Raw genomic sequence first — 25390 nt, forward strand, 5'->3', positions numbered from 1 at the left:
TGCTGGGTGGTTTCATCTTGTTTGTAGACTTGATGGGCACATAGTGGATGATGTATTTTTTTTTTTTAAATGGAGTTTTTAAAAGCTCTAGGCTGTTGAATATCCTGAAGATATTAAGTATTTTAGATTACTCCTTGTAGTATTTTTCCTGCATTACACAGTGCAGTACTCACATTCTCCAAAAACTGTTTTAAGTGCAAGCATGAATGCCTTTTCATTTGTGCATCCGTCAGTTGTTAGGCAAGCTAGCTTGGAACTTGCTGGCTTGGTTGTGGATTGCTGCTGGTATATTTATAGTGTAGGTCAGCAGCCACAATATTAATTTTCAACTAAAGCAGAATCCACTTCAGTAAATAAATTGAAGAACCATGAAACTGTGGCACAAATGTAAATTTGGTGTTCTAGTTCCTAGGAAAATATTAAAATGTAAGTGCATGCTGCTGTATGCTTAACAGCTCGTGGTATAAGAGCTATTGTATGTTGCTGTCCGGTTTAATTATGCTGCTATTTTTTCCTTCCTTGCTGGAGCAGCTTACCTGAGGGGCATATAAACCATAGGTCCTTTTCCAGGACAGTAAAACAATGATAAATTGTGGGGAATCTGAAGGGTACATAATTTTTTGTCATCCCCTTTGGCATAATGTGGCCTGTTTTAAACTCAATGCAATTTTAGTCTTTTATAAAATGGAGAGCTCTCCTTTCTGTTTGCTTTATTTTGGGATAATAATGAGGATTATAGTTAGCTAATCTTAAGGGTATATAAATCATCACTGTGCCTGTATGTGTTTCTGACTAGAAATGCTTCATGACAACAACTGTTGAATTAAGCTGCAGGGATAAGTCTGCTCTTTGAGAGTACTGCTGCTGTAAAATTAGAGCTTTACGATTCATGTATGAGACTTTACAGCTCATTCTACTAGTCTGGTAAACTTTTGCCATGGTTTTGAAAATACAGTAACTGCCTTAATTTCTTAGGGAACGAAAAAGCCTCATGTTTTCTTTTGCCGTCCATCGTGGAGAAGCTTTGTAGCTTTTTTGGGAGTATTTTGCGTTTTATAGCTTTATCTTGCATAATTGACAGGTACTTGCTAATGAACACAAAACATACTAATAATTTATTTCTTACGAGAAAGGAGCCTAGAGATATTTTGGATCAGCTGTATATCGGTGTGGATGTGATTTCATACATTTACTTTGGCATTCGTTTAAAAACTGGTTGGGTGGAGAATGGATAGCTCAAAGCAAGCTTTTGGAATGCAGAAGTATTGCAGTTGAATGCTGTGTGGTGTAGTGTGGTAGGGTAGGGCGTGGGTTGCAAGACTGGCCTTAGGCACTTGGTTACATTCCAGTTAATCTTGTGACTGTGATCTATTGGCTGTGGTTGGGGTGAAGAGAGTAAAATACATTAAATAAATAAACTAACCTTTTCAGTGGGCATTTCCTGCAAAAGCTGTTGAAGTCTGAATGGGACAGCCTGTGATACCCTGAAAGAGGAGTAGGGTTTAAGATAGCTGATGCCTGGCAAAGAGGAAAGACTTTTACTGTCTCGCTCATCATGTGTCAGGTTCTTCCTGATGAATCTAATGGTGCAGTGATGGTCTCCCATAGCAGCTGTCTTCAGTGTCTGTTTTCCTGGTAGATTTGTGTGACTTTCAGCTTGGTAAGCCAGTGTGATCTGTGTGTACCTGGAATGCTTTGATCCCAGTGGTGAAAAACTACAGTTCTTCACAGGCATCACTTGAAGGATCTGTACTAATTATCTAATTGTTCAATTGGCTGAAATGTGAGGATTCAGATGAAGTTAGATTTAATCTCATTAATGTGTGTTATTTAGCAAAGGTTTTGGAGCAGTTCATCCTGGTTGGCTTAGAATCGATACTTGCACTGTTCTTGATGATCAATTTTATCTCTTTATAACTAGGAGAAATGGAAGAAGAGATGGAAAATCCAGAAATGGTTGATTTGCCAGAGAAACAGAAGCATCAGCTACGACATCGTGAGTTGTTTCTCTCACGACAGCTGGAATCTCTGCCAGCCACACACATTAGGTAATGACTATTTTCTTCCAGTGCTTTTTATTCAAAAAACAAATGGTATTATTATTTTTCAAGTATTCTTCAATGTAAGATTAAGTTCTGGGTACAACTCCAGTAATACCATCTTGTGAATCACATGAGCATTTAAGATGTTTTTTTTCATAAAATGTGTTTCTCTTTTTTTTTTTTATTTTTTTTTTTTTAGAGGCAAATGCAGCGTTACTCTGTTAAATGAGACAGAATCCCTTAAATCATATCTGGAACGGGAGGTATGAACCATTTTGTCAATTGTCAAGCTTGAACAGTTTATTCTGGCACAATTTAAGATTGTTGGCTTTTTGCAAGTTTTCTGAAAAGAAGGTGGTTCTTTCATTACTACACGTACTGGGCATTAACAGTGGGAAGCTTTAGGCTCCATGCAGTTTTCATTCTGATACAAAACTTTGTGGATCTAGAGGCCAGACCTGTTGTTTACATCCTTGTGATGGTAAACTGCCTCTCCTTCTGTAAAGAGAACCCTACTTGCTCATCAGCCTGGCAGTCTGAAAGTTCAGACCTGGAGGTTCATGGCCCATGACCCCAAGACAGTGTGGGAGATGCAGTAACTGTAGAAGAGAGAGCAAGCTGTATTTCTAGATATTTGTTTTATCATGAAATTGTACAGATTTATGTTAATATGGTTTATGCTTGATCTTGCCTCAGATCTGAGGAGCTCAGTTCCCTGGTTTTTTTGAGTTCACTGTTCAAAGTTTTTACCTGTAGTCCTTCATATGTCACCACAGATACTTAGATCCTTGAAAAACTGTTTTTCAGTTAATTTGAGTCCTGCAGAAATTTACCCAATCTGGCTCTTTAAAGGTACCTCAACCAAACACTTGAAACTGAATTGTCTTGCGCTATTAGTCATTATTCAGAATATAAATCTTGGAGTTTACTTTTTCAGGTATTTTGGGATTTTAAAAATGTCTACTGTAATTCTTTTAGTATATTTATATACCTTTAATTGTGGCTAGAGCTCTGGCTGCCAGCTGGGTTAGACAGTCTTGGAATTTGACAATCTGGGAGCTTTACTTCGGGAGATCAGCGAAGAATTTCAGTATACTAGTATTTGACTACATCTGCAAGCATTATATTTGCATTTGAAAACATTGAAGTGTTATACAAGAGAAGAAATCTTGTAATTGAAAACAGTAGAGTAACAGTCATTACAGCCTTTAAGAAACAAGAGGGAAACAGGTCCTTTTTTGCAAGGAGCGTACTGTAGTCACCCTCATATTTGGGCTTTCTTTTTAAATGCTTTTTTAGTTTGCTTTAGTATTTGTTTAAGCATAAGAATATTTTTAATCTGATCCTCTAGTTTAAGAGAATTTTAAACAAACCACAGGGATTAAATAGTCGGGTTTTTCTTTGGAATGTGAAACCAAAACCATGTCGAGTCTGCTCAGGGCTGCCAAGTGGCAGCGCATCAAACAAGGGCCGTTGTATTCAGAAATGCTTGTAACCAGCTAGCAGCCTAGGATATGCCAGTTTGAAAGCAAAAGTTAATCAAGCTGAAATTATTTTAGATTTACTAATACCCAGCTTTTAAGTAATGTTCGTTGTCGATTGCTCCCAACACATTTTTATTATCACTGATGTTACAGGTAGGTAGGTTTGAGACAGAGAAGAGAGCTGCCTTCCTCTCATCATGCAACTGCTCGGTTGCAGATGTAGGAATAGAAAGAGATTTATTTTTTTTCATCCTTTTGAACTCTCAAAATGCAAGATGAGTGATGTGAGTTATTTTTAAAACTGAGCAGGCACTTGGAGATTTCAGAGAATGAGAGAGTTCCCTGAATGTGTCCTGTCACTTAGCATGGTATTTTGCTGCGGTGCAAACTAACTTGGACAGATGGTAAAGAAATTAAAAGCTCAGGAACACAAATGTGCTTGGGTGGAGGGTAAAGAGATTAAGAAAAGGAGCTAGTTTTTGCCTGGTGAGTTCCTAGCACTGGATGGTATTGTTTTGAACTGTTTCTTCTCTTCTCTGCCTGCCCACCCCCCCCCTTCTTAATCTGTTCTTTACTTTCAAAATGTGTTGATGTGTTGGTTTGGGGGGGGTTGTTGTGTTTTGTTTTGTTTTGTTTTTAACATGGCTTCTGTCAATAAAGCCTAAGCAGTTCTAGGGAATCTGTCATTTGATTTCTTATACATTATGACCACTAAAAGTAGGTTTTCAACCTGAGGCTGTCTGCCTTGAAGGAGGTTAAACATGTAGACAGAAATTTTTAGGGAGATAGTAAGCACAGAAAAATTACATTGTGTTATCTCTGTTTTCCTCCTTACACCCTCTCTCTGTCATCTTGCTCAGGAAGATTGCTCCATTACATGTGGAGAGCAGGCTGAAGAGGGACTAACATTGACTTTTTTACTGGCAATATTGGGTTTGTAGCAGGGGTTAGAAATAGGAAGAAAAAGAAAAAAAGCAACTGGAAAACCTGAATTTCCTGTAGATAATGAATTCCCACAGAGATCAAGAGAAGGGCATAGCCAGTTATGGCAAAAGCATTACATTTCCCTATTCTGCAGGAAACAATTTTATATGTACCATCTATTTTACTGCTCTGCTAAGATATATCCTGAAGCTTGTGTGAATTTTGCCTGCTGGGCAGATATCTGGCATTTCTCTATCTTTTGGTACCCACCCTAAAAATAAAATGCTCTCTAGTTAAAAATGTGTTTCCCCCCAAACTTCATGAAAGTAAGTTTGCAAGCTGTAATGAACTAACCACTATTGCTGTACTATACTTTCACTTTCAGCCTGTTTTCTTTTTCCAGTTCTTCTGCAGTTTTTTGGCTGTAGCTACAGGTAGCTTAAGGGCTTGGGTAGGGAAGCTCTGAGCATATATGTCTGTCTAACACTTTGCACAAGTAGAGAGTCATGGTTTAATTTTAACTCTTGGCAGGTAATTTTAATTTTTCCAAACATGTTGGGTGTTTTCTGGGATCTGAAATTAAAAGAGAAAACCCTTCTTTTTCTTCACTGCTGCAAACTCAGCATACACAGTTTTGACAGCTAAAATGAGCATGGAGGATTTTGAAGAGCCATGTTATTTTGTTGTGAACATCACTGTTGTGAAACCCTTCTGAAAAATTGTTCTTATCACATAGAGATGATCAAGAGTTCGCACGCACTTTAGGGTGCACAAGGATCTGCTTTGTTCCTTAGGCCATAGTTTGCATTGGCACTAAACTGGCATTTATTAATGTTTTCAGAAATCCCACTCAGTTTGCATGCGCTGAATTTCATGATTCTATGGGGGAAGATGGTAGTTGTATTGCATTACCTCTGGGCATTACAGTCTTGTCTTGTTTTCACACTTGAGCCCCTAAACTTCCATCTTTTCTCTGTTGAGGAGGCTCTGGTTGGGGAGAAGAGTCCAAAGGCTTTTAATTCTTTCATTGAACCTGCTTGATGCAAGACAAAACTGGACAAGATAGAAGAAGATGACCTGAGACTGATAGAGAAGGATGGGTTTTGTTTCGTAGAGAAAATTCATACTGCTAATCAATAAAACAGAAGCAATAGGGCATGTAACAGTCAAATCCCATGGGAGAAAACCCCTCCACAATGAATGACTTTCCCTGGCCAAGAAAGACCGTTAAGAATTTGCCTGTAGAACTGGCCTTCTGTGGGGCCCACTGTGGTGCTATACTACAGTGTTTGGTTTGTGTATTTGCTGGGCAACATACCCAAAAAGCATTAATGTCGGACTGCATACACTTTGTCTACAGTTAGGTATTTTGGAGCTGGAACCAATAAAACACTATAACATGGGAGCTTGTGAGACAAAAGCTTTTCCTACATTATATTTATGCAACAATACATTGTCAAATATTGTAATATTTTGAACTTTGTGTATGTCAGGGAGCAAGAGACCCAGATTTCTTTACACTGCTGTAATATAAATGAGTTTTCATATACTCTGAATCTCTCTTCTCTTGGTAGGTTGATGTAATTTGACACTGGTGCCTATGGGAGTAGGAATCAATTCTGTCAAAAATTTCCTTCATTTAAGATGCAGCTGAATCCCTCCACCCCAAACCCAACCACAGACAACCCTTCCAGTTGACTTGGCTGGGTGTGGGGACAGCATTTTGTCAAGTGTTAGCTATGATTTTTATCCCGTTACTGTGACATGAGATTGTTCTTGCCCTTGGAGTTCACGTTTTCACGAAGGGAAAATGGCATGGTTTCTGCTGGAGGCGATTGGTGTGAATTCCTGTCTTGCCTCTTGTGCTGTGCTGCAAGGGTGATATTTTTTTTGTGCAGTAGCTCTCTTAGGTAGCAAAGCAGGTTTGGCAGGCTTGTTTAGGTCTTTTCTGGCTTTTTTTCCTCCCTTCCATAGGTGTTGATATCTTTCTGGATAAGTGCTGATTTTTATTAAAATAGGAGCAGAAAATACAGAGTTACTATGCTTAACACACTTAAAATCTATAATTGGATGCTGGATGCATTATACATGTAAAGAAAACACAGGAGACCTTACCTGTATAGCATCAGTCTTAGATTAATATGTGTAATGTGCAGGCTGTGGAACAGAACTAGTATGTAGCTCGCAGAATTTTTGCCATGTTACTGGGGAAACTCACTGCAATTCTTTCTTTTTTCGGGCTTTGTGTGACAGATTGGGAGAGTCTCTTTTCCCTTGCCACCTCTTCATGAAGATGAACAGGGCTTGAAACTGATGCTGGTTTTGTCCTAATTTTTGTTGCGTGCTGTTGACACATACAAATATAGGGAAAGGGAAAATGAGATGAGCATGAGATGAGATGTGTTTAAGCTGGGTACCTGCTATCAACAGAGAAATATGGGGAAAGCGAAGATGAGCCAGAAACCTGAGATGTGAAAAATGGTGCATTGCACATCCTGTGTTTCTGTTCAGAAACACTTCTCTTTCCTGGTGATGGTGCTGCTGTAGATGGAGGTAATGAAAGGTCTGTTATTTCATTTCCTACCAGACCTCTCTTCCTGCCCCGTATCCCACACTGTACTTTGATGGAGCACACCTAGTCTCCGATGTGTCACTCAGTAGCTATAGCCAAGTACTTATCCATGCAGAAAAGTTTAATTACTTATACCGTGCAGTTTTAAGTAGTTAGAACTTCAGCTGTTTTCTTTCTCTGCCCTGGCAGGACATTCTCATTCTGTATGACTTCTTGCTTTAATTTTACGTACCCAGGTAACAGAAGCCAAGCAGCTGTTTTAGCCTTTTTCTCATCTACTTGAACAAAAGCAACAAGTTAATGTATTGCCACCTGCAGCTAATTACTGCTGCTGCCAAATCTGCTACCCCTCTCCCAACAACGAGCAGAAGGAAACCTGGTGATTTAGGCTTAGGTGGTGGTGGACAAAAAGTTGGTCAGTAGTGTATCCCTGTGACAAGCAAAGCCAAGCCTGTCCCGGTCTATATTAGCAGGAGTGTAGCAAGCAGATGGAGGGAAGGGCTTCATCCCCTCAGTTTATCATGTGAGATCACTTCTGGAGTGCTATGTCCAGCTTTGGGTGTCCCAGCACAACAGAGATATTGACGTACTGGAGCAAGTCCAGCAGAGGTTGTCCGAGGCTTCACGTCTCTCTGGGGTGTTTTGTTGGTATGGCTGCAATGGTCTGAAGTTACACTTCAATTTGTACCAATATTTCTGTGTGAATAAGTCACTAGCATGGGGTACTGCTGTTTTAGTATGTGGGAAAGTGCAATTTTGTGTTCTGAAACAGCTAATATTACTAAAAATTATCTCCTGGTCCTTCTGAGCCAAGTTTGTGCAAAAGGAGCTTTGTTCACTTCAACTTCAAAGACTGTATATTAAGGGAACGTCTGCTTTTGAGGAGAGCTGTCATACTCTCCTCAAAAAGTGGCAGCATTTAACATAGGGTTTTAAAACTGGTGGTTCATTTATTTTTTTGTTCACCCAATTTTAAAATCTCTGTATAGATAATAAAATCAAATGTAAAATGTGAAAGCTTGGTAGAATGTACACAAAACTGAAGGTAAAAGCTAATAATACTGTTTACTTTCTTGCCTTTGTTTTATTTTTAGGATTTCTTCTTTTATTCACTAGTATATGATCCTCAACAAAAGACCCTACTCGCTGATAAAGGAGAGATTCGAGTTGGAAACAGATACCAGGCAGATATAACAGACTTACTAAAAGAGGGTAATTTCCATAATTTATTTAAATTGTCAAGAGGCCATGTTGAATGTGGCCACTTTTCATAGGTGCGGGAGGTGGAGGTTTCCACTACCAGGTCACGCGTACAACAGTGCCCTGGTTTGTTGGTGACTGGAGCTGTTGCCCACTGAATGCAATTAGTCATGCCTCAAACCAGTCTGTAAGTGGGCGTTTGTCCAAATCATAAAAGTTGTTGAAACAAATTGAATTAATTGGCTCTCTCAGAGCTTGCACTCTTTTTATTGAGAGATTTCAGAATTTCCATGGGAAACACAAATTTCTATCAAGTCTGTAAAGCCCTTTGTGTTTTAATCAAGCCTCACTTCCTTATAAGAACCCCTCCCAAATTACTGCCAATTAAATGCTGTCTCCCCTCATCAATTTGCCCATTATTGCTAGGTGCCTTTTCCTCAGAGCCCTCTCCCCATCCCAAGTGTTGGCTGCCAGCCTAGACTTCTCACCTGCAGAACAGGCAGGAGGAAGAATTTGCTGGCCTGAATGTGTTGAGACCTCAGCCTGCCCCCACTGTGTCATGGGGCGATAGGATGACGAGGACCCTGGCCCAGGGAAAAGGGAGTAGTAGCAGTAACCAATACTAGTTACCGAATAGTAACTAACTTTAGATTTGTCTTTGCACTACCCCATGGATCTAAAAGTGGGTGAAAAAACTGAGAGATGGGGAATATCGCCATCTAATTGCTCCTTTCTGAGACCCATGTAATGCATGGGGAAAGGTCTGTCGGTATGCTTCTCCTAAGAGAGCAAGGCTTATGATCCGTGTTGGAAGGGCCTTCTCCAGACTGTATGGGCAGAGACATGAAAGCAGTGAGATGCTTCTGTCTCTGCTTAGGAGCTTTGTTGATACCATTAGCCTTGTGTTAGAACTGCAAACAAATCGGTCAGGACTCTTGTTTGATTTGTCCATGAAACTGGTATTTATTCAGCAGCTGGGCAAGCCTCCTAAGTGAGGATGAACTAATTTGAAAGGCATTCTCTTCCCTCAGTGGGCCGACACGGAGCTTCAGAGAAGGATAATCTCCAGATGTTTTAAAGGGAGCAGAAAAAAAGTCTCAGTAGCTCCTGTATTTTTCCAGGGTATTTTGGTTAGTGTAGAATCAGGAAAATAAAAGCAAGAGAGTCTGATGCCGTGATTTCCCCCTTAAAAAGCAGCTGATGCAAGTTGAATGAGCTACTCTGCTTGCTCAGAGTGGCTAGGAGTGTGCCTGTTTTCCTGGAACTGCTGCAAGCTAAAGCAGAAAGAGGAGCTGAGGAGAGGGGCTGAAGAGGGACTGTCTAGTTGGGAGAAGGATGTACTCTGTTTCCCATTACATGTGTCCTTTGAAAACAGTTCTTGAAAATCTGATTGCCCGATTCAGATGAGCTATGTTGCTGTGTCTGTCAAGCTTGAAATTGTCAGACACACAGGTGAATGAAATTTTCGCAGTGGCCTGTTAGGCAGAGTAGCTGAGATGGGTTAGCAGTTAAATTATTGCGAGGTAAAAACATGTAGAAAGTACTTTTATTTTAAAACAACCTTACCAAGCATTTCTAATTTGTTTTTCAACCAGGTGAGGATGATGGAAGAGATCAGTCAAAACTTGAAACAAAAGTTTGGGAAGCCTTTAACCCTCTAGTAGACAAGCAGATAGACCAGTTCCTGGTGGTAGCACGGTAAGAGCATTTTGCCTCTCCTTTGAATAAGTAAATGTTAATAACTCTTCCAAGGACTTCTTATGTTCTTTTTGTTTTGCTAGTATGAATGCTACTTTTGGTCTCTTGATTCACTTGCTCCATTTCGAAATGGTGGACATTTTACATGCCTTCCTGGGAGTTGTATGACTTTAGGAACAGCTACTCAGATTTACTACTTAGTTAATCACTTTCATAAAAGAAAAACAAATGGCACGTAAAAACTATCCTGTAATTGGTGAGGTTTTTCAAATACTTTGGCCAGGGTGCAGAAGGCTTAGTGAACTAAATTCTTCATAGTTCGTTACTCTGTCCATTTTCTCCCTTTTTCAAATCCAGTGACATTTTAACATCCGTTAATAGTTTGCTAAGAAGGCTGGTAAAGTGTTTTCAATGGAATGTGGATGCTTTCTAATGCCTAGATTCCAGTAGGTAGGCACAATAAAGTAAAACCCTGCAAATCTGTATAGATGGTGAAATGTGGCCCAAAGCTTAAATAAAAGTTGTTGATCAACTTTTCCTTTTTAAAATGTTCTTGAACTATTTCATTGGTGTGCATTTATATGGACAGAAGCCTATACTAAATCTCAGGCTCTCACAGCAACTGGTGACTGAAATATGTGGGGGCAGAGGGGAAGTAACAGTGCAAATTCTGTGTCTTTTAGGTGAGTTTGCTCAACTGTGTGGGAGGAAAGTGATGTGAGTAGCTGGATAGTTGGACCTTTTGATGTTTTTAGTCAGTGGACCAAGTTATCATTGGAGATATGGTTAGGAAAGGGGTGTGGAAAGTTACAAGCCGCTAGTGTACCTGGTTTGCTAGTCTTGAGAGTTCTGCTCATTGACCATGGTATCTGATAGACTTGCAGGGCTGCCTGCTTCAGTCAAGGGCTTTAGCCCTGGAAAACAGAGTTAAGCCTGTATTTCAGATACTCTTTTAAATTTGGTCTGGGTTCTGTCAGCCTTTTGGTTCTTGTTTTTTCTGCTCTTGAGTTCTCATGCTTTGAATTTCCTCCTGAACTTTCCTGAGTGTGGCACTGCTGTGGCCATTGTGAGGTAAGTTCATAGAGTGCTACCCAGAGAGGCTTGTGTGTGTAGAATCTGCCTGGACAGTTCTGACTGAAGCTGCTAGATGATGCAATGAGGGTGTGTTTTCATCAAGTAGCAGTAAATGTGTTCCGTATGCTGAATGATATAAGCTCAAGGAAATATTGGGGGCGGCGGGGGGGGAATGGTGCGGCACAGAGAATTGAGGTAAATGAAGGAGATGGTGAAATGCAATGCTTTAAGTACTCAAGATGAGAAGTGTGTATGCTCAGAAATACACACCCAAATCCATTTTTCTATGTACTTTGAAGATAAAACTTGCCATTATTATGAACTTTGGCAAAAATTTTTAAAAATGGCTCATCTGAATTGCAGCCCTTGAAAACCTTTGCATGGCTGCTGGGCCTTGTGTGCGAGTCCAGTAACAGGGAGCCAAGAATAAAACTACGTTGGTTAGAATTAAAAATGTTAAGTGCAGTGTGGATTGAAGAAAAAGTCTCACAGTTCAGAATCCATTAATAGATTTTTGCCTTTGGTCAAACATGTGCTTTTTGTTGTATAGACCTTTTTAAGGTTCATAAAGTTCATCGTGTTCTGGCTACACTAAAGAATCACCATAAAATTTAGGCTCTTGGAAGTTTTACCACGCTGCTTACACAATATATTGCTGTTTCGCTTGTCCTGTGCCAACAGTAAAGTCAAACTGGCTGAACTAAGTGATTTATGTGCAACAGATTAATTCTACTTGATCAGATGGATATAGGGAAATGGATGAAAGGGGGGAGAGGATAATCTCCACCAGCAATGTGGAACAGATGAAGGAGCGGTGGGGAGAGCTGGGGTATCTCGAGCAAAGGGTATTCCTGCTTCTTAAGGAACCATTCTTGACAAGGCTGCAGTTTCACAGTTGCTTCTAATCAAGTGAAGTACAGGACACCACCAAAAAGCTAAGAACTTTTTCTGGGTTAATTTTCAGCAGGATTGATTCAAATTGCTGTTTAGGCATGCAGCGCTCTGGGGTTGGAGTCTGGAAGACCCAGCAGGAAGCAAGAGGTTAGAAGTGCCCTGACGGATGGGGGTTTTCACATGGCTTGGTTTAGAGAGACTGTAGAGCTGCTTTGTGATGACGGTTTCCACCTTGTGTAGGCTTTTGGTGGCAAAGCTGATTTCAGTAGTTCTGGCTGTTCACTTCTGCCTAGTGGGTTTGCTGATACAGCCACTTTAAGGTCCGTGCTGTAATGAGAATCACTGAAATGATCAGTATAAAAATTGCTTCTCTCCTTAATCAGCAAAACGATCTAGTCTGTAATTAGATGCCACACACACACAAAGAAAAAAGTATCAGTTCAGCTCAAGCTGGGGAAGGGGGTGTTGTGAAGCAGGGATGGGGGATAGTGGGACACTGGGGAAAGGGCAAAGTGTGAATCGCCACGGTAACTTGGGTGGAGGAGGCTGTTTTGGATTTTGACCAACATTATATATTTGCTGGCAGCTACTGCTTAAGCATTTACCTTTCTTACTCCTGCACTGCTTGGCACTAGTTTGTTCCTCCATACACTCAACTAGTTTGGGTAAGTGATCTGAGTGGAGGGAAAAAACCAAACCACCTGCCTTTTTTTTGTTGTTATAAGTTTCTCAGAGTAGTTCAGCTCCAGTTCACTGTGCAGGAGCACAAGCATTTCACCCATATGGTGTAGCAAGCAGTGAGGGGAGTAGGAGTTGCTGGAAGCACTGTTCCTGTTAAAGGTTTCTCCAACTAATTTCTTTAGGAATAAAATGAGGAGCGTGGGGGTTATGGCCTCGGGTGCAGGGGTGGTTGGCATTGGGAAATATCCGAGAACTGCTGATTCTTATACAGGCTATATAACATATGTATTAAACAATACTAAGTTGTAAAATAAAGATTGCTTTTAATTTTACCGAAACTTTTAGAAAGACGTTTGCATTACTGCATTTTTTTTCTGTCTGGTCTTGGCATCTGTCTCTGTACCTTTGGACAATGCATCACTGCTCTTGCTGTTGTGAAAGAGAATTTTGCCATTCATAAAGCTTGCTTGTGCTCAGTTTCTCTTGAAGCTTAAGTCTGTTGAGAGATAAGGGATAAGAGAGTAGTTGAAAACTCCCCGTTTGTGATCCTTCAGTCTTTCACTGTTTCCTCTCTTATGCCTAAGCCTCTTTGGTCAAATGAACTGAGTAAAGCATTCGTAATAACAGACCACATCTGAAGAGGATGGTCTCTGGCTCAGAACTAGTGCCAAGCCATGTAATCTTGTTACTGAGAAATGGAGTCTGCTGATCTCAAAGTGTTTGTTGGGTGTTTATATTTATGCTTATTTTGCATGCAAAGTTAATGCTCTGTTTAATTTCTTTCAGGTCTGTTGGTACGTTTGCCCGAGCACTAGATTGCAGTAGTTCTGTCAGACAGCCAAGTTTGCACATGAGTGCTGCAGCAGCCTCTAGGGACATCACGCTGGTAAGATTTTTAGGAGGACCCTAAGTTTTTTGAGAGATGCAAAATATTCACCTCGACAGTAACAGTTGGCAAAGAGAGAGGGGCAGATGGATTGTAATTGTGGCCTGCTGTGAAGCAGATCCTGTCTTTGTAAAGGAACCCTTTATTTACATATGAAGTTACTTTTTCTGGCCTTGTGCCTTAGTGATCCATCATGGATAATTCTGAGATAATTTTTTGTTTTGTTTTATTAAAATATTTTAATGACGTGCTTCACAGCCCATCTCTTGCATGGGCTTAGTAGCTGTCTTGAGAAGAATACAAATGATTATCTGCCTGTCTGCAATGATATGATGCCAGAATGCAACTCCTCATCACTTCCCCAACACCAGACTGTCACTGACATCCTTGGGCAGGAACATCTGGGGGAAAGCTTGTGGTCAGATAAGAAATTTCGGTTGATCCAGTTCTTCTCTTTGAGGAGCTCCATTTTAGAGTACCTGAGGAGTGGTGACATTGTTAATATTTTATAATCATAAATGATTCTGAGTAGACAGAGGAATGGGAACAGTTGAACTTCTATGCTAGAGGAAGTTCAATGAAAATTTGCATAAAATTTATGAGGTCTCCAGAGAACTGTTATCAAATCCTCAACTCATAACTGGAATAATGTGAAATCATATATAGAACAAATTCTAGGATAGAACACTGTAGATTAATTATGCACGTGCACAGAACTAGTGTGATGAAAGGCAAATAACATCCTGATTAAAACTAGAGAAATCAGGAGATAAAGCCAAGCTTTCATTTACTAATACCAATTCCTCCCTCGCAATGTGTTCTCAGCCCTTGTAAATCACAAATTGCAGACAGTCATAGCTCGGCTTTCTGAGGAGTAATTGCTCCTGGGAGTAATTCTTTTTTCCTACTCAGCTGTGATGTGTGACTTGACTTGAATCCTTCTTTGGGATTTCTGGCCTTTGGGGGGACTGTTGGCGTGTGTTGCCGTTCTTAAGTATTTTTCTTACATGCAATTTTTGTGGATTATTTAACAAAGAAAGTGCATCGCTTAGTTTATTAGAAAATATGCCCTTGGACCTCTGTCTTCATGCCCCATCTTCTGTGGATGGTACCTAACAGGGCTGCTCAGTCCTGGGGTGAGTGGGTCTCCGTCCTGTGCATTTTCTTTACAGTAGTGCTGTGGTGGTGATGCTGGTGAGTAGCTAAGGAGGAATTATTGATATGCAAGGGCTCGTGTTCCACAAACCCCACTATTGTCAGTGAACGCTCGTCTTGTACGCTGACAATCACAGTGAGTCCGAAACGAGTTTTACTGACTCTGTGTTAGGTATAGAATGCTGCACCCTCAATCTTGGTGCAGAATTTTTGTTATTGCTGTTTTCACTCTTAAGCATTTTTTCTCCCTAGATGCTTGTCCTTACATTTATCTTTCTCTCTTACAACCATGTAGTTCCATGCTATGGACACTTTGCACAAAAATGTCTATGACATTTCCAAGGCAATCTCTGCACTTGTGCCACAAGGTGGGCCAGTCCTGTGCAGAGATGAGATGGAGGAGTGGTCTGCTTCAGAGGCAAACCTCTTTGAGGAAGCACTAGAAAAATATGGAAAAGATTTCACTGACATTCAACAAGATTTTGTAAGTATATAAAATGAGGGCCCACATGGTGGCCAGTTCTGATCAGTGACAGAGCTGGTTTACAGCTTGTCTAAACTGTGTTGTTTTTCTTCGTGTTGAAGAGGGCTTTGAACTGGAGCTTGTGTCTTGCTGCAAATTGGGAAGAGGCAGACCTCGTCCTGATGGCAGCCTGTTGCATAGTCAGAATTTCGAATCACAGATGATAGCTTTTCCTTTAGAGACGTTAATTTAAAATCATCTGCTCCACTACAGCTGAGGGAGGATTTAGGAAACTGTTGTGACAGCCTAGCTGCTGTAGATTAATTTGTGTTTGAAGGAAAGTACTGGGCCTTCTGACACATGAAAATTTAGTCACTTTTATAATGCGATTTCAGAAAGGGCCTTTTGAAAGTTTTAAAAAGGAATCTTTGGCATCCAAGGGAGGTGTCCTGTAGTTTGGCCAAAGCTCCACCCTAGGTGCTCAGCCTACAGATTGAATGGAGCACTGTAGAGAGAGCCAAGTTTCACTGTATCACTGTTCAGAGTCCTCTGGAACAAAACAAGTTGTTTCAGTGTTGCTTGTCCCATGCTGTAATCTTTCAGACAGAGGGACTTGGAAACAGCACAACACTCTCTGTGGTCCTGCTGAAATCCTTGTGCTTCTCACACAGAGAACAGAGCCAGCTCGGCACAGTTCTGTTGGTAGTTATTGCTTTTTTTTTTTTTTTTTAATGGGCCAGCTCCATAGGAGCCAAGCAAATCAGAACTGTGATCTGTAGTCGTGGCTCTTGCTCGAGTCTTTGCTGCTCAAGCAGAAAGAGTCGGAGCCAGTGGGCTCCCTTCCACGTTGTCCTTCTCTGGAGTGGTTTACTGTGGCGCCAATGCGGCATGAAGATTTACCTGTAACCTGCTCTACTTCTACACTGAAAGCACTATTTTTGAAAGGACATTTAATTTAACATGGATCCCATGTGCATCTAATGCCCTTAGGAGATTCAGACACTGACTGTCTTTTTTTGTTAGGAGTTGTCAAAGTATTTCAGTGAGGCTGTGTGCCAGCTCCCTGCAATGACTGCTGTTTTTCTTTTATGTCCCTAGCTCCCATGGAAGTCCTTAACAAGCATAATAGAATATTACTATATGTGGAAAACTACAGACAGATACGTTCAGCAGGTAAGAAAGCCAGAATCGCCTCTTTCGTTCTACCAGAAGACGTTTCCCTTGCCTTTAAAACCAAGTATTGTTGCTTTATTCTCCTCCTTGGGGCTCTGCCTTTCCAATAGGTGGGTTCTATAATAATCTGAAGCACTGAACAATCTCTTATCACTAAACTTATCAGCTGTTCTGTAGATGCAAACATAACATTGGCATTCACGTTTTCTTTTCATGTTTGCTGCTACTTGATTTGTTTGGAGCTTTCAAATGTATGTTTTGGAATTCAGCAGTTTGAGGAGGGGGGTACAGTTAATTTCTGCCTATAGAGTTCAAGGTCAGCTTTAACTTTGGTTTTGACTTTTTATGGAGGGGTGGGCAATTGCTGTACAACAGACACCCATGCTAATTCTCCACCTCTGCCTGTCCATGACTTTGACTGCAAATGCATGGAGGCTCCCCCACGTAAGCACTGCGAGTGAAGTGTTTGTCTGGTAAGCGTTGGTGGCTCAAATTCCCAGACTCGTTATGCTTGAGAATCAACTTTGACTGGTGTTTACAATCATTTTTATCTCTACTTGTTTAAATATGAAGACTGCTTGGTTCCTTAAATAAGGCAAACACAATGCAAGCAGCATGCAAAATGTTGCAGAGTATCAGTTGCTGAAAACTACTTAAAATGTTTAATGGGAAAACTAATTAAAAGAAGGGAGAATTTTATGATGGATCTTTTTATTATAATTATTAGTATTATGTTTAGGCAGTTATTTGAAGTATTAGAAAAAAGGGGAGTTATAAAAATGTCTTGCCTTAACTTGCTTCATTGGAAATTCAGCCTGGGATAAAGACTAGAAGCCTGAGGCATTGACCAATATTTGGAGTGTGCTATATTTGGGTTCCTTGGTGTGTAATGTGATTTTTCCCACTTTCTTTCTGATTGGAACAGTTTAAATTACAGAGGGATCCTCAGGAAAAAGGAGAACTCTTTTTTGCATCAATTCTGTATTACTTTTAAAAAAAATACTAACTGCATCCTTGTTCTAATATTTCCCAAGTTTAATCTTTGATTGAAACTTTTCTTGCGGTAAGGAAATGAGTGGTAGGGCAGTGGGATGGTGATGTAAGCTGGCACAGTGGGGGGAAAAAGGTGCTGGAGAAATGAAGAATGCTCTTTCCTTCCCAGTCAAACTGTGTGTATCGTTGATATAGTGACTGCTGCTATATTGTCTGAACACAGCAGTTCAGGAGCTGATAGCTGAGTGTACTCAGCCTGTAGTATGCTAATATTTGCTCTGAGAGGAATCCATTTATCTTCTCCCCTGAATCTTTTATCTCGCCTCTCTTCTTTTAGTGATACAAATCCGTCTAGCCATTTGATAGGTGTCAGAAAAAGCAAGGAAAGTTACTTTATCAGACGGTGAAAACTAGAATCTTAGGCTGTTGCGTGAAAATGTCACCCCTGTGCAGTCAGAACAGCAAATATTAGCAAGGAAGTCTTGGGATAGATTAAACCAAAAAAGCACCTCTCTACTGCTCAGAAAGTCCACGATACATTTGCAATGGTGAAGTTCTGTTTCTGCCCATCTTGAGGTATGTAACAATGGTGGTGATGGGAATAAAGGGTAGGGAGCAGGTTTTTTTGGTGTTCGCTCTTGGATACTGTGGGAGAGAGATTGGAATAGTGTCTTAGTGTTTACTTCCAGGCCTATTTGTCTGGAAGGCAAAACAACTGGAGAAAAACTGCCTTGAGTAGGAAGTGGTTACATTACTTTGCTTTTTCCACTTTCTTGAACTTTCTTATTACATAGACATAGACAAAATTGCAGAGGAGATAGTTGCACGAAAGACTTTGGTTATTTGCTCTTGCAGCAATTAAAAAGCACAACAAACCTACAGTTTCTTGTATTCCTCTGCAGTGGGGTTTCTATTGTGGTTATACTGTACCTTACATATGCCGCCCATCAGTGTACCGGGAAGTGGGGTTTGGGGAAAACTTCCAATTAGAGGCTATGCACTTAGGAGGCAGTACGAGTATAAGCCGAACAGGTAGAAATTGCAGTACAGAGATATCCCATCAATTAAGTCTGAACTGAGATGAAGACCTCATCTCAAATTCCCGGCTTGTACAAGCAAATAATAATATTAAACATTCATGAAAAGCCTGGGAGAGCTATATATATATATAACCACAAAGAAGGCATAGGAAGTTGTAGTTGAAAAAATGGTGTATTACATTTATATTTTGCTTAATGTGTGCAAAATCTTCGGCAAAGCACATGCCTTGCCACTTTTTTCCATCTGTTTCTTCATAGTGTTTTGTCTGTGTAGATTCTTTCCTGGGTTCTGGGGCTAACAGCAGTTTTGTACAGAAGATATTGAAAATGTGCTAAGTAAGGGTATGAAAAGTGTGTATCCTGAGTTGTTTTACTTTCACTTGCCTTCCTTCTAAGACAATGGTTAAATTATATTCCAAGGCTGTATATTACTGTCTTTGAAAAAAAATACTGATAACTTGCTCATTCTTGTAGAAACTTTGGCTGAATGAACACAAATATCCATTTAAACTGTCTATTTCTGTGAGTTGCACAACATAGTACTGAAGTTTTTTGTCATCAGCCAGTTGCCTGCTTTGATGAAAAACAGTTAGTTGGGAACTGCTTACATCCTTCTGTATTTTCTTTGAGACTCTCTTGGAACAAGAAAGCACTGTCATGATTCTGAAGCAGAATACTTCTGTTTCTTGCCATTGAGGATGCTAAATTTTGAGTTGACTTCAACAGAAGACCCTTTCTTAGAACTGAACAATAAGGTATACTTAAGATCAAAAGGCTTAATACAGCACTTCCTTCTCTTGGGAGTAGGATACTGTGATTGGGATACATGCAAATTGACTTGTTTTGGAGTGTGCACTGGGATCTCTCATATCCAGTAATTTTTATTTGGCTTCAGCTATACCACACTTTTGAAGGTTACCGGCATAATTAGGAGTTCAATCATTTCAAGAGAATGACCCTTCAAGAACAGAACTGCTAGAAGGAGTAATTCTACTGCAAAGTTAACGCAGAATTTGTGGCCTGATGTAGGTAGGCTCCTGAACACCTGTCCAAAGCAGTCTCAAGAGTTGTCCTGTCAAAGACATCCTTTTAGAGTTGTCCTGAAGAAAATCAGGGAGATGCATTCCAAATTCAGTATCCTGTGTCTCCTTGGGATGCATCCTTTTCTTGAGACTAATTTCCTGTGTCAATTCAAAAGAGCATATATTTCTGATTCAGGAAGGTTCGAAATGGCATCCAGTGAGTAATTGCTGTTTGATGGCTTCCCCCAGTGATTTGAAAACTCTTTAAGAGTTGATGTGATGTTTGGGTGTGCCTTCATTTTCATTCAAAGTAAAGATTGAGTTCTTTGGAATTCCAGGGTGATATTTTTCTTTATTTTTAAAGATCTTTAAATGCTTCTACTGTTTTGCAGATCATAAGGGGAAGTCCTGAAAACTTTAAAAAATAACGCTTTCCAATTACTGAAATGCAGTTGAGAAGAGCTTGGGACATGACAGTGGCAGATGATGGTTTGAACTAGTCACGTGCTTTCTGAGAGCTGAAGGCATTAATTTACTTTTTGCATTTTTATTTGTGCTTGAGGAGCATGTAACTTCAAGAGGAAGATAAAATATTATGAATTTCTATTGTTCTATTTCTTATGTGGAAGTGCCACTGGAAAAGTGTAGGACAAATAGACAGAAAATCAGTTTTAAGTTATGCATAGTGTTGAGAAGATACTGGAGAAAGTGGAAGTGCCCTTACATTTGGCTGCATGAGGGAGGGAGCTCTGGGTAAATCTTGTACCCACATTTTTATTTAAGGGAAGGAAGCCTTCTTTGTACCTAGCCAAGAGCTGTGAGTGACATCTTAATGTACTAGCCGTCATAAAGTAACTGCGTGCTTGCAAAGTAGAAATAACATCAAAGAAATGTTTTTCTGCACACATAGGACATTTTATCTCCAAACACCTCCTTAAAGCCTACAGTAACATGGGACTATGGCAGTTTTGGCAAGCAAGTGACAAGAGACCATAGGTACCACACGTCAGTGCTGAGATGTGTTTCTGTAGCACAAGCAGCTGGAAGCACTTCTTCGAAATGCATCATGGACTAATTACCTTTTCTGTCCCATCTCCCCCACCTCCCAGCAGTACTTGTATGTTCAGAGTTTTCAGAAAGAATAAACAGTGTGAAGGTTCTTCTCTAAATCCAGAAAATACAATATTTCTTCCCTGTCATCAACTAATAAAGGCTTAATGTTTGAGGATGTTTGAGGTGTCCCCATGCTGTCTGTGAACCCAACTCTTGCATTGTGGACCTTGAAATACCCTCTGCATTCCTGGATTTCTTCGGTTATTTCCTTTTAATAAATATTCAGTCTGTAGAAAATGACCACAAATATTTAGAATCATAGAATCGTTAGGCTAGAAAAGATGTCTGTGGTCATCAAGTCCAACCATCAACCCAACACCACCATGCCCGCTAAACCATGTCCTGAAGTGCTACACCAATACAGTCTCTGAACACCTCCAGGGACGGTGACTCTACCCCTTCCCTGGGCAGCCTGTTCCAATGTTTGACCACTCTTTCAGTAAAGACATTTTTCCTAATGTCCAATCTAAACCTCCCCTGGAGCAACTTGAGGCCATTTCCCTTTGTCCTACCACTTGTTACTTGGGAGAAGAGACCAGCACCCACCTCACTACAGCCTCCTCTCAGGTAGTTGGAGAGAGCAATAAGGTCTCCCCTCAGCCTCCTGTTCTCTAGACTAAACCACCCCAGGTCCTTCAGCTGCTCCTTGTGGGACCTGTTCTCCAAATGTTTCACCAGCTTCACTGCCCTTCTCTGGGCACCTCAATGTCCTTCTTGCAGTGAGGGACCCAAAACTGCACACAGCATTCGAGGTGCAGCCTCACCAGGGCTGAGTACAGGGGCACAATCACCTCCCTACTCCTGCTGGCCACACCATTGCTGATACAGGCCAGGATGCTGTTGGCCTTCTTGGCCACCTGGGCACACTGCTGGCTCATGTTCAGCCGGCTGTCGACCAGCACCCCCAGGTCCTTTTCCGCCAGGCACCTTTCCAGCCACTCATCCCCAAGCCTGCAGCGCTGCACGGGGTTGTGGTGACACAAGTGCAGGACCCAGCACTTGGCCTTGTTGAACATTATACAGTTGGCCTCAGCACCTTGATCCAGCCTGTCCAGATCCCTCTGCAGAGCCTTCCTACTCTCGAGCAGATCAACACTCACACTCAGCTTGCTGTCATCTGTGAACTTACTCGATCCCCTCATCTGGATCATCAATAAAGATGTTAAACAAGACCGGTCCCAATACTGAGACCTGAGGAGCAGCACTTGTGACCAGCCGCCAGCTGGATTTAACTCCACCACAACTCTGTGCTCAGCCATCCAGCCAGTTTTCACCTAGCTTAGAGTGCACCTCTCTAGGCCAAGAGCTTTCCTAGGAGAATGCTGTGGGAGACTGTTTCAAAGGCTTTAGTAAAGCCCAGGTAGATGACATCTACAGCCTTCCCCTCATCGACTAGATGGGTCACCTGGTCATAGAAGTAAATCAGGTTGGTTAAGCAGGACCTGCCTTTCATGAACCCATGCTGGCTGGGCCTGAGTCCCTGGATGTCCTGGACTTGCTGTGTGAGTGCACTTGAGATAAACCGCTTCATAACCTTCCCTGGCACTGAGGTCAGGCTGATGGGCCTGTAGTTCCCCAGATCATCCTTCCGGCTGTTCTTGTAGATGGGTGTCACATTGGCAAGCCTCCAGGCATCTGGGACCTCCCCTGTTAACCAGGACTGCTGACAAATGATGGAGAGTGGTTTGGCCAGCTCCCTCAGTACCCTCAGGTGGATCCCATTCGGCCCCGTAGACTTGTGAATGTCCATGTGGCGTAGCAGGTTGTTAACTGCTTCCTCATGGATTATGGGGGATTTATTCTGCTCTCTGTCCTCGTCTTCCAGCTCAGGGGCTGATTACCTTGAGGGCAGCTTGTCTGACTATCAAAGACTGAGGCAAAGAAGGCATTAAGTACCTCAGCCTTTTCCTCATCCTTGGTGGGAATGTTCTGCTCCACATCCAATACAGGACGGAGAGGCTCCTTGGCTCTTTTTTTGTTGTACACGTTATGTATTATAAAACTCTTTCAGGCTCAAGATGTCAAATCTAGGGAGAGGATATATGAAGGACAGATACTTGCACCAACTTGAATGTACAGTGCTTGGTATTTTAATCCCTTGGTCCCTGTGGGATAGACAAGCTGGTAATACCTCTCTTTTACAGATGGGGAAAATATGATGAGGTAAATAAGATGCGTGTGTATAAATAACTCGAAGACAAAAGGTTTTATTTAGGCCAAACTACTAGAAGAATTTACAAATGTTCAGGATGGGTGTTTTTTTTTGCGGATGAGGACATTCATAACGACATCAGACAACATTAAGAATTTATAGCATAAACATGCTTCAGGCACAAATCAATTAATAATTGGCAAAGGACCTAGCAAAGCACTTTCTCCGTGAAGGGATTATTCTGAAATTGTGCGTGACTGCATTTCAGGCACCTTTCTTTTGTACCTTCTGATATCAGTCACTGTCAGAAAACAGGAAACTTATCATATCTGGTCTATTGATTGCCCACAGCCGCAGGTACTTAGTGCAAAACCTCTTCTTACCCAGTGCATTATGGTACCTTCTGAAAACTTTTCATTTTCCTGGTATACTGGTTTGTTATAAAGGCATATGCTGAGCTGTAGGAGAGAAGGGTATTGCTAGGTCCAGGTGACTTACGGCCATTGTTAGGTCAGAGCTCACACCGTGGTCATCAGCCACAAAAAATCTGTGGTCTGAGGTTAATGTTCATCACCAGTTTACTAAAATGTTGCTTAATCCCCTAAATTAACCATGTCTCCAAGGCAAATGACTTTACATTGTGGATAGTAGAATATTTCACCTGCTGGTAATGCTTTGTGGTTGCATGAAGCTTTTGCATTCATAGATTTCCAAAACTGTCATAACATTAATGACTCTAGATAGTCCCCTTGGGAGCTTTTGTCAAGAAAACTGCAGCTTCTTTTCCCTCACAATCTAGAAATCTAGTGGAAATTAAAAAACAAAACCAAAACAAACAAAAAAACCAAACCCACCAAAAATCCTCCGAAACCAAACAATTCTCTTAACAGTGGAAGTTCCCTGAATTTCCTACATAGGCCTAAAGGAAATACAATTCTTGTACAAGGTCTATCAAGCAGTATTTTAAGCTGTTTATCAGTATCTGATGTTGGACTTCCTTGTAATCCCTGCGGGAGGGTATGAGCTCTGTGGCTGTTCATCTGCACAGTAGTCTGTGCCTGGGGAAAGACTACCAATTTTTCAGTCCAGGCCATGGGTGGAACAGCCTCCAGTTCCTGATCAGAAGGGCACCTGAGCCTGCATTTTGTTGAAGGGTGATTTTTTTGGTTGGTGTTTCTCTGGAAGGTAGAGGAGGATTTCTGATGCTGTTTGGAGAACCATTGTCACAGCACTCTTTGAGGCCGATCATTGGAGGCTTTGGTTTCTTACATAAAAAGCCTTGAGTAGGGTGGTTTGAAAATGTTCAACTTTGAGTTTGTGGTTTGTATTCAGAGAGAGAACTTCTTTAGTTCCGTCACCTATTGCCAGCAAAATGGGTATTATTGATTCCTCCAAGTCTGTAAGATTGTTAAGGACCGGTTCCATGAAGTCTTCATTTGGGTTTTCTTGAGGACAGTTTTCAGGTGGCTGTTCTTGTCCTAGATGAGATTTAACAGAAACAATTTGGGAAACTTGCCTACACCAGCAGAAAGAAATCAGCTTTTGGATGCAGCACTCTGAAGGTGTACCCGTAGTCTTGGGATAACTTTGAGCAGTTCTGTTTTCTCTTGTCTGGCAAGTTCATTCTTGAATTTTTAAGATAGATTGACTTTTATTTGCAGGGAAAGGGAAGAGGGGAATTCTTTAGGAGTCTAGAGGGCTTTGGCAATGAACTGTCAGACTATCAGATGGAAAACCGTTACTTAAGACTGTTGCTCTGATCAAAGCAAGCTTTATGCTTATGGGAAACTTTTGCTTCAGTGTTTCTAAGTGTGTCCATCATGTTCCTGTAAAAAGGATTTTTGTGTTTGTCCAGTTCCTCAGTGACAAACTCTTCAATTTTATTACATGTTCTGGTGCTTCCTGTGTCTATACTGACATTGGCTTTACAATTATTTTCCTACGTTACCCTGAGGCTGCTGCATAGCAAATGTTAAGCTAATCTGTTTGTCTAGAATATCACCATGCTGCCACTTTGTCTGGAAAACATTGTCATGGCTTTATACAGACTGCTGTTACCGACATGGATGTTGAAGAGCACAGGCCTGGCTTTGAGCAGGAGGTTGGATTAAAGACCTCCAGAAATTCACCCTAAATTAATTTAGCTTATGTAATAAAGAGAAAACTTGAAGTTCAGAATGTCTCACTTAATTAAAGGTTGGACTGGATGATCCTTGAGGTCCCTTCCAACATTGTATTCCATGATTCTATGACTCTGCTTTTTAAATGATGTGAAGATTTGAGTTATACAAGAAATTCATGGCCAGTTAGTAATCTTCGGCTAATTGCATACCTCTGCCACGTTCTTGCGGGCTATCAGCAAGTTCACAGCTATAGCTAAACAAAAGAAAGGAGCAGTGCTATTCTGGAGGAATTTACTCCATACCTCCCGTTGAAAGGATTCTCTAATCCATTTGCTCCAGAAATGTGGACGGAAGTTAATGGATGGTTTTACTGAAGTAGGGCCATGTAAAGAGACAAATGGTATGTAAGTCTAAACGTGCGTCCCTGTGCTCTGAAAGTCTACTTCCTATATGTGGTTTCCCTTAAACACATCTCTGTTATGTTCCTTAATATCTCCTGGCAATGGTGTTTTTCATTAGGGGCTGGTCGTTTGGTCTCATTAGCTTCTCCCCTTTTTATCCCCTTGAACTACCTGAGAGGAGGTTGTAGTGAGGTGGGTGCTGGTCTCTTCTCCCGAGTAACTAGTGATAGGTCGAGAGGAAATGGCCTCAAGTTGCTCCAGGGGAGGTTTAGATTGGACATTAGGAAAAATGTCTTTACT

General features: G+C 41.1%; 1 protein-coding gene across 1 annotated transcript in view; it reads left to right on the forward strand.

Annotated features, from left to right (window-relative positions):
- MTA1 (metastasis associated 1) overlaps positions 1-25390 on the forward strand; it is an 89375-nt gene that overhangs the window by 27652 nt on the left and 36333 nt on the right. Inside the window, exons 4-10 of the mRNA XM_086463050.1 lie at positions 1922-2048; positions 2242-2305; positions 8117-8234; positions 9818-9920; positions 13356-13455; positions 14906-15094; positions 16172-16246. Of these exons, the coding sequence (XP_086319176.1) occupies positions 1922-2048; positions 2242-2305; positions 8117-8234; positions 9818-9920; positions 13356-13455; positions 14906-15094; positions 16172-16246 (776 nt within the window). The remainder of the gene's footprint in view (positions 1-1921; positions 2049-2241; positions 2306-8116; positions 8235-9817; positions 9921-13355; positions 13456-14905; positions 15095-16171; positions 16247-25390) is intronic.

Source organism: Leptosomus discolor, chromosome 3 (genome assembly GCF_034619465.1).
Source record: "Leptosomus discolor isolate bLepDis1 chromosome 3, bLepDis1.hap2, whole genome shotgun sequence".
In the NCBI taxonomy this organism is placed as follows: Eukaryota; Metazoa; Chordata; class Aves; order Leptosomiformes; family Leptosomidae; genus Leptosomus; species Leptosomus discolor.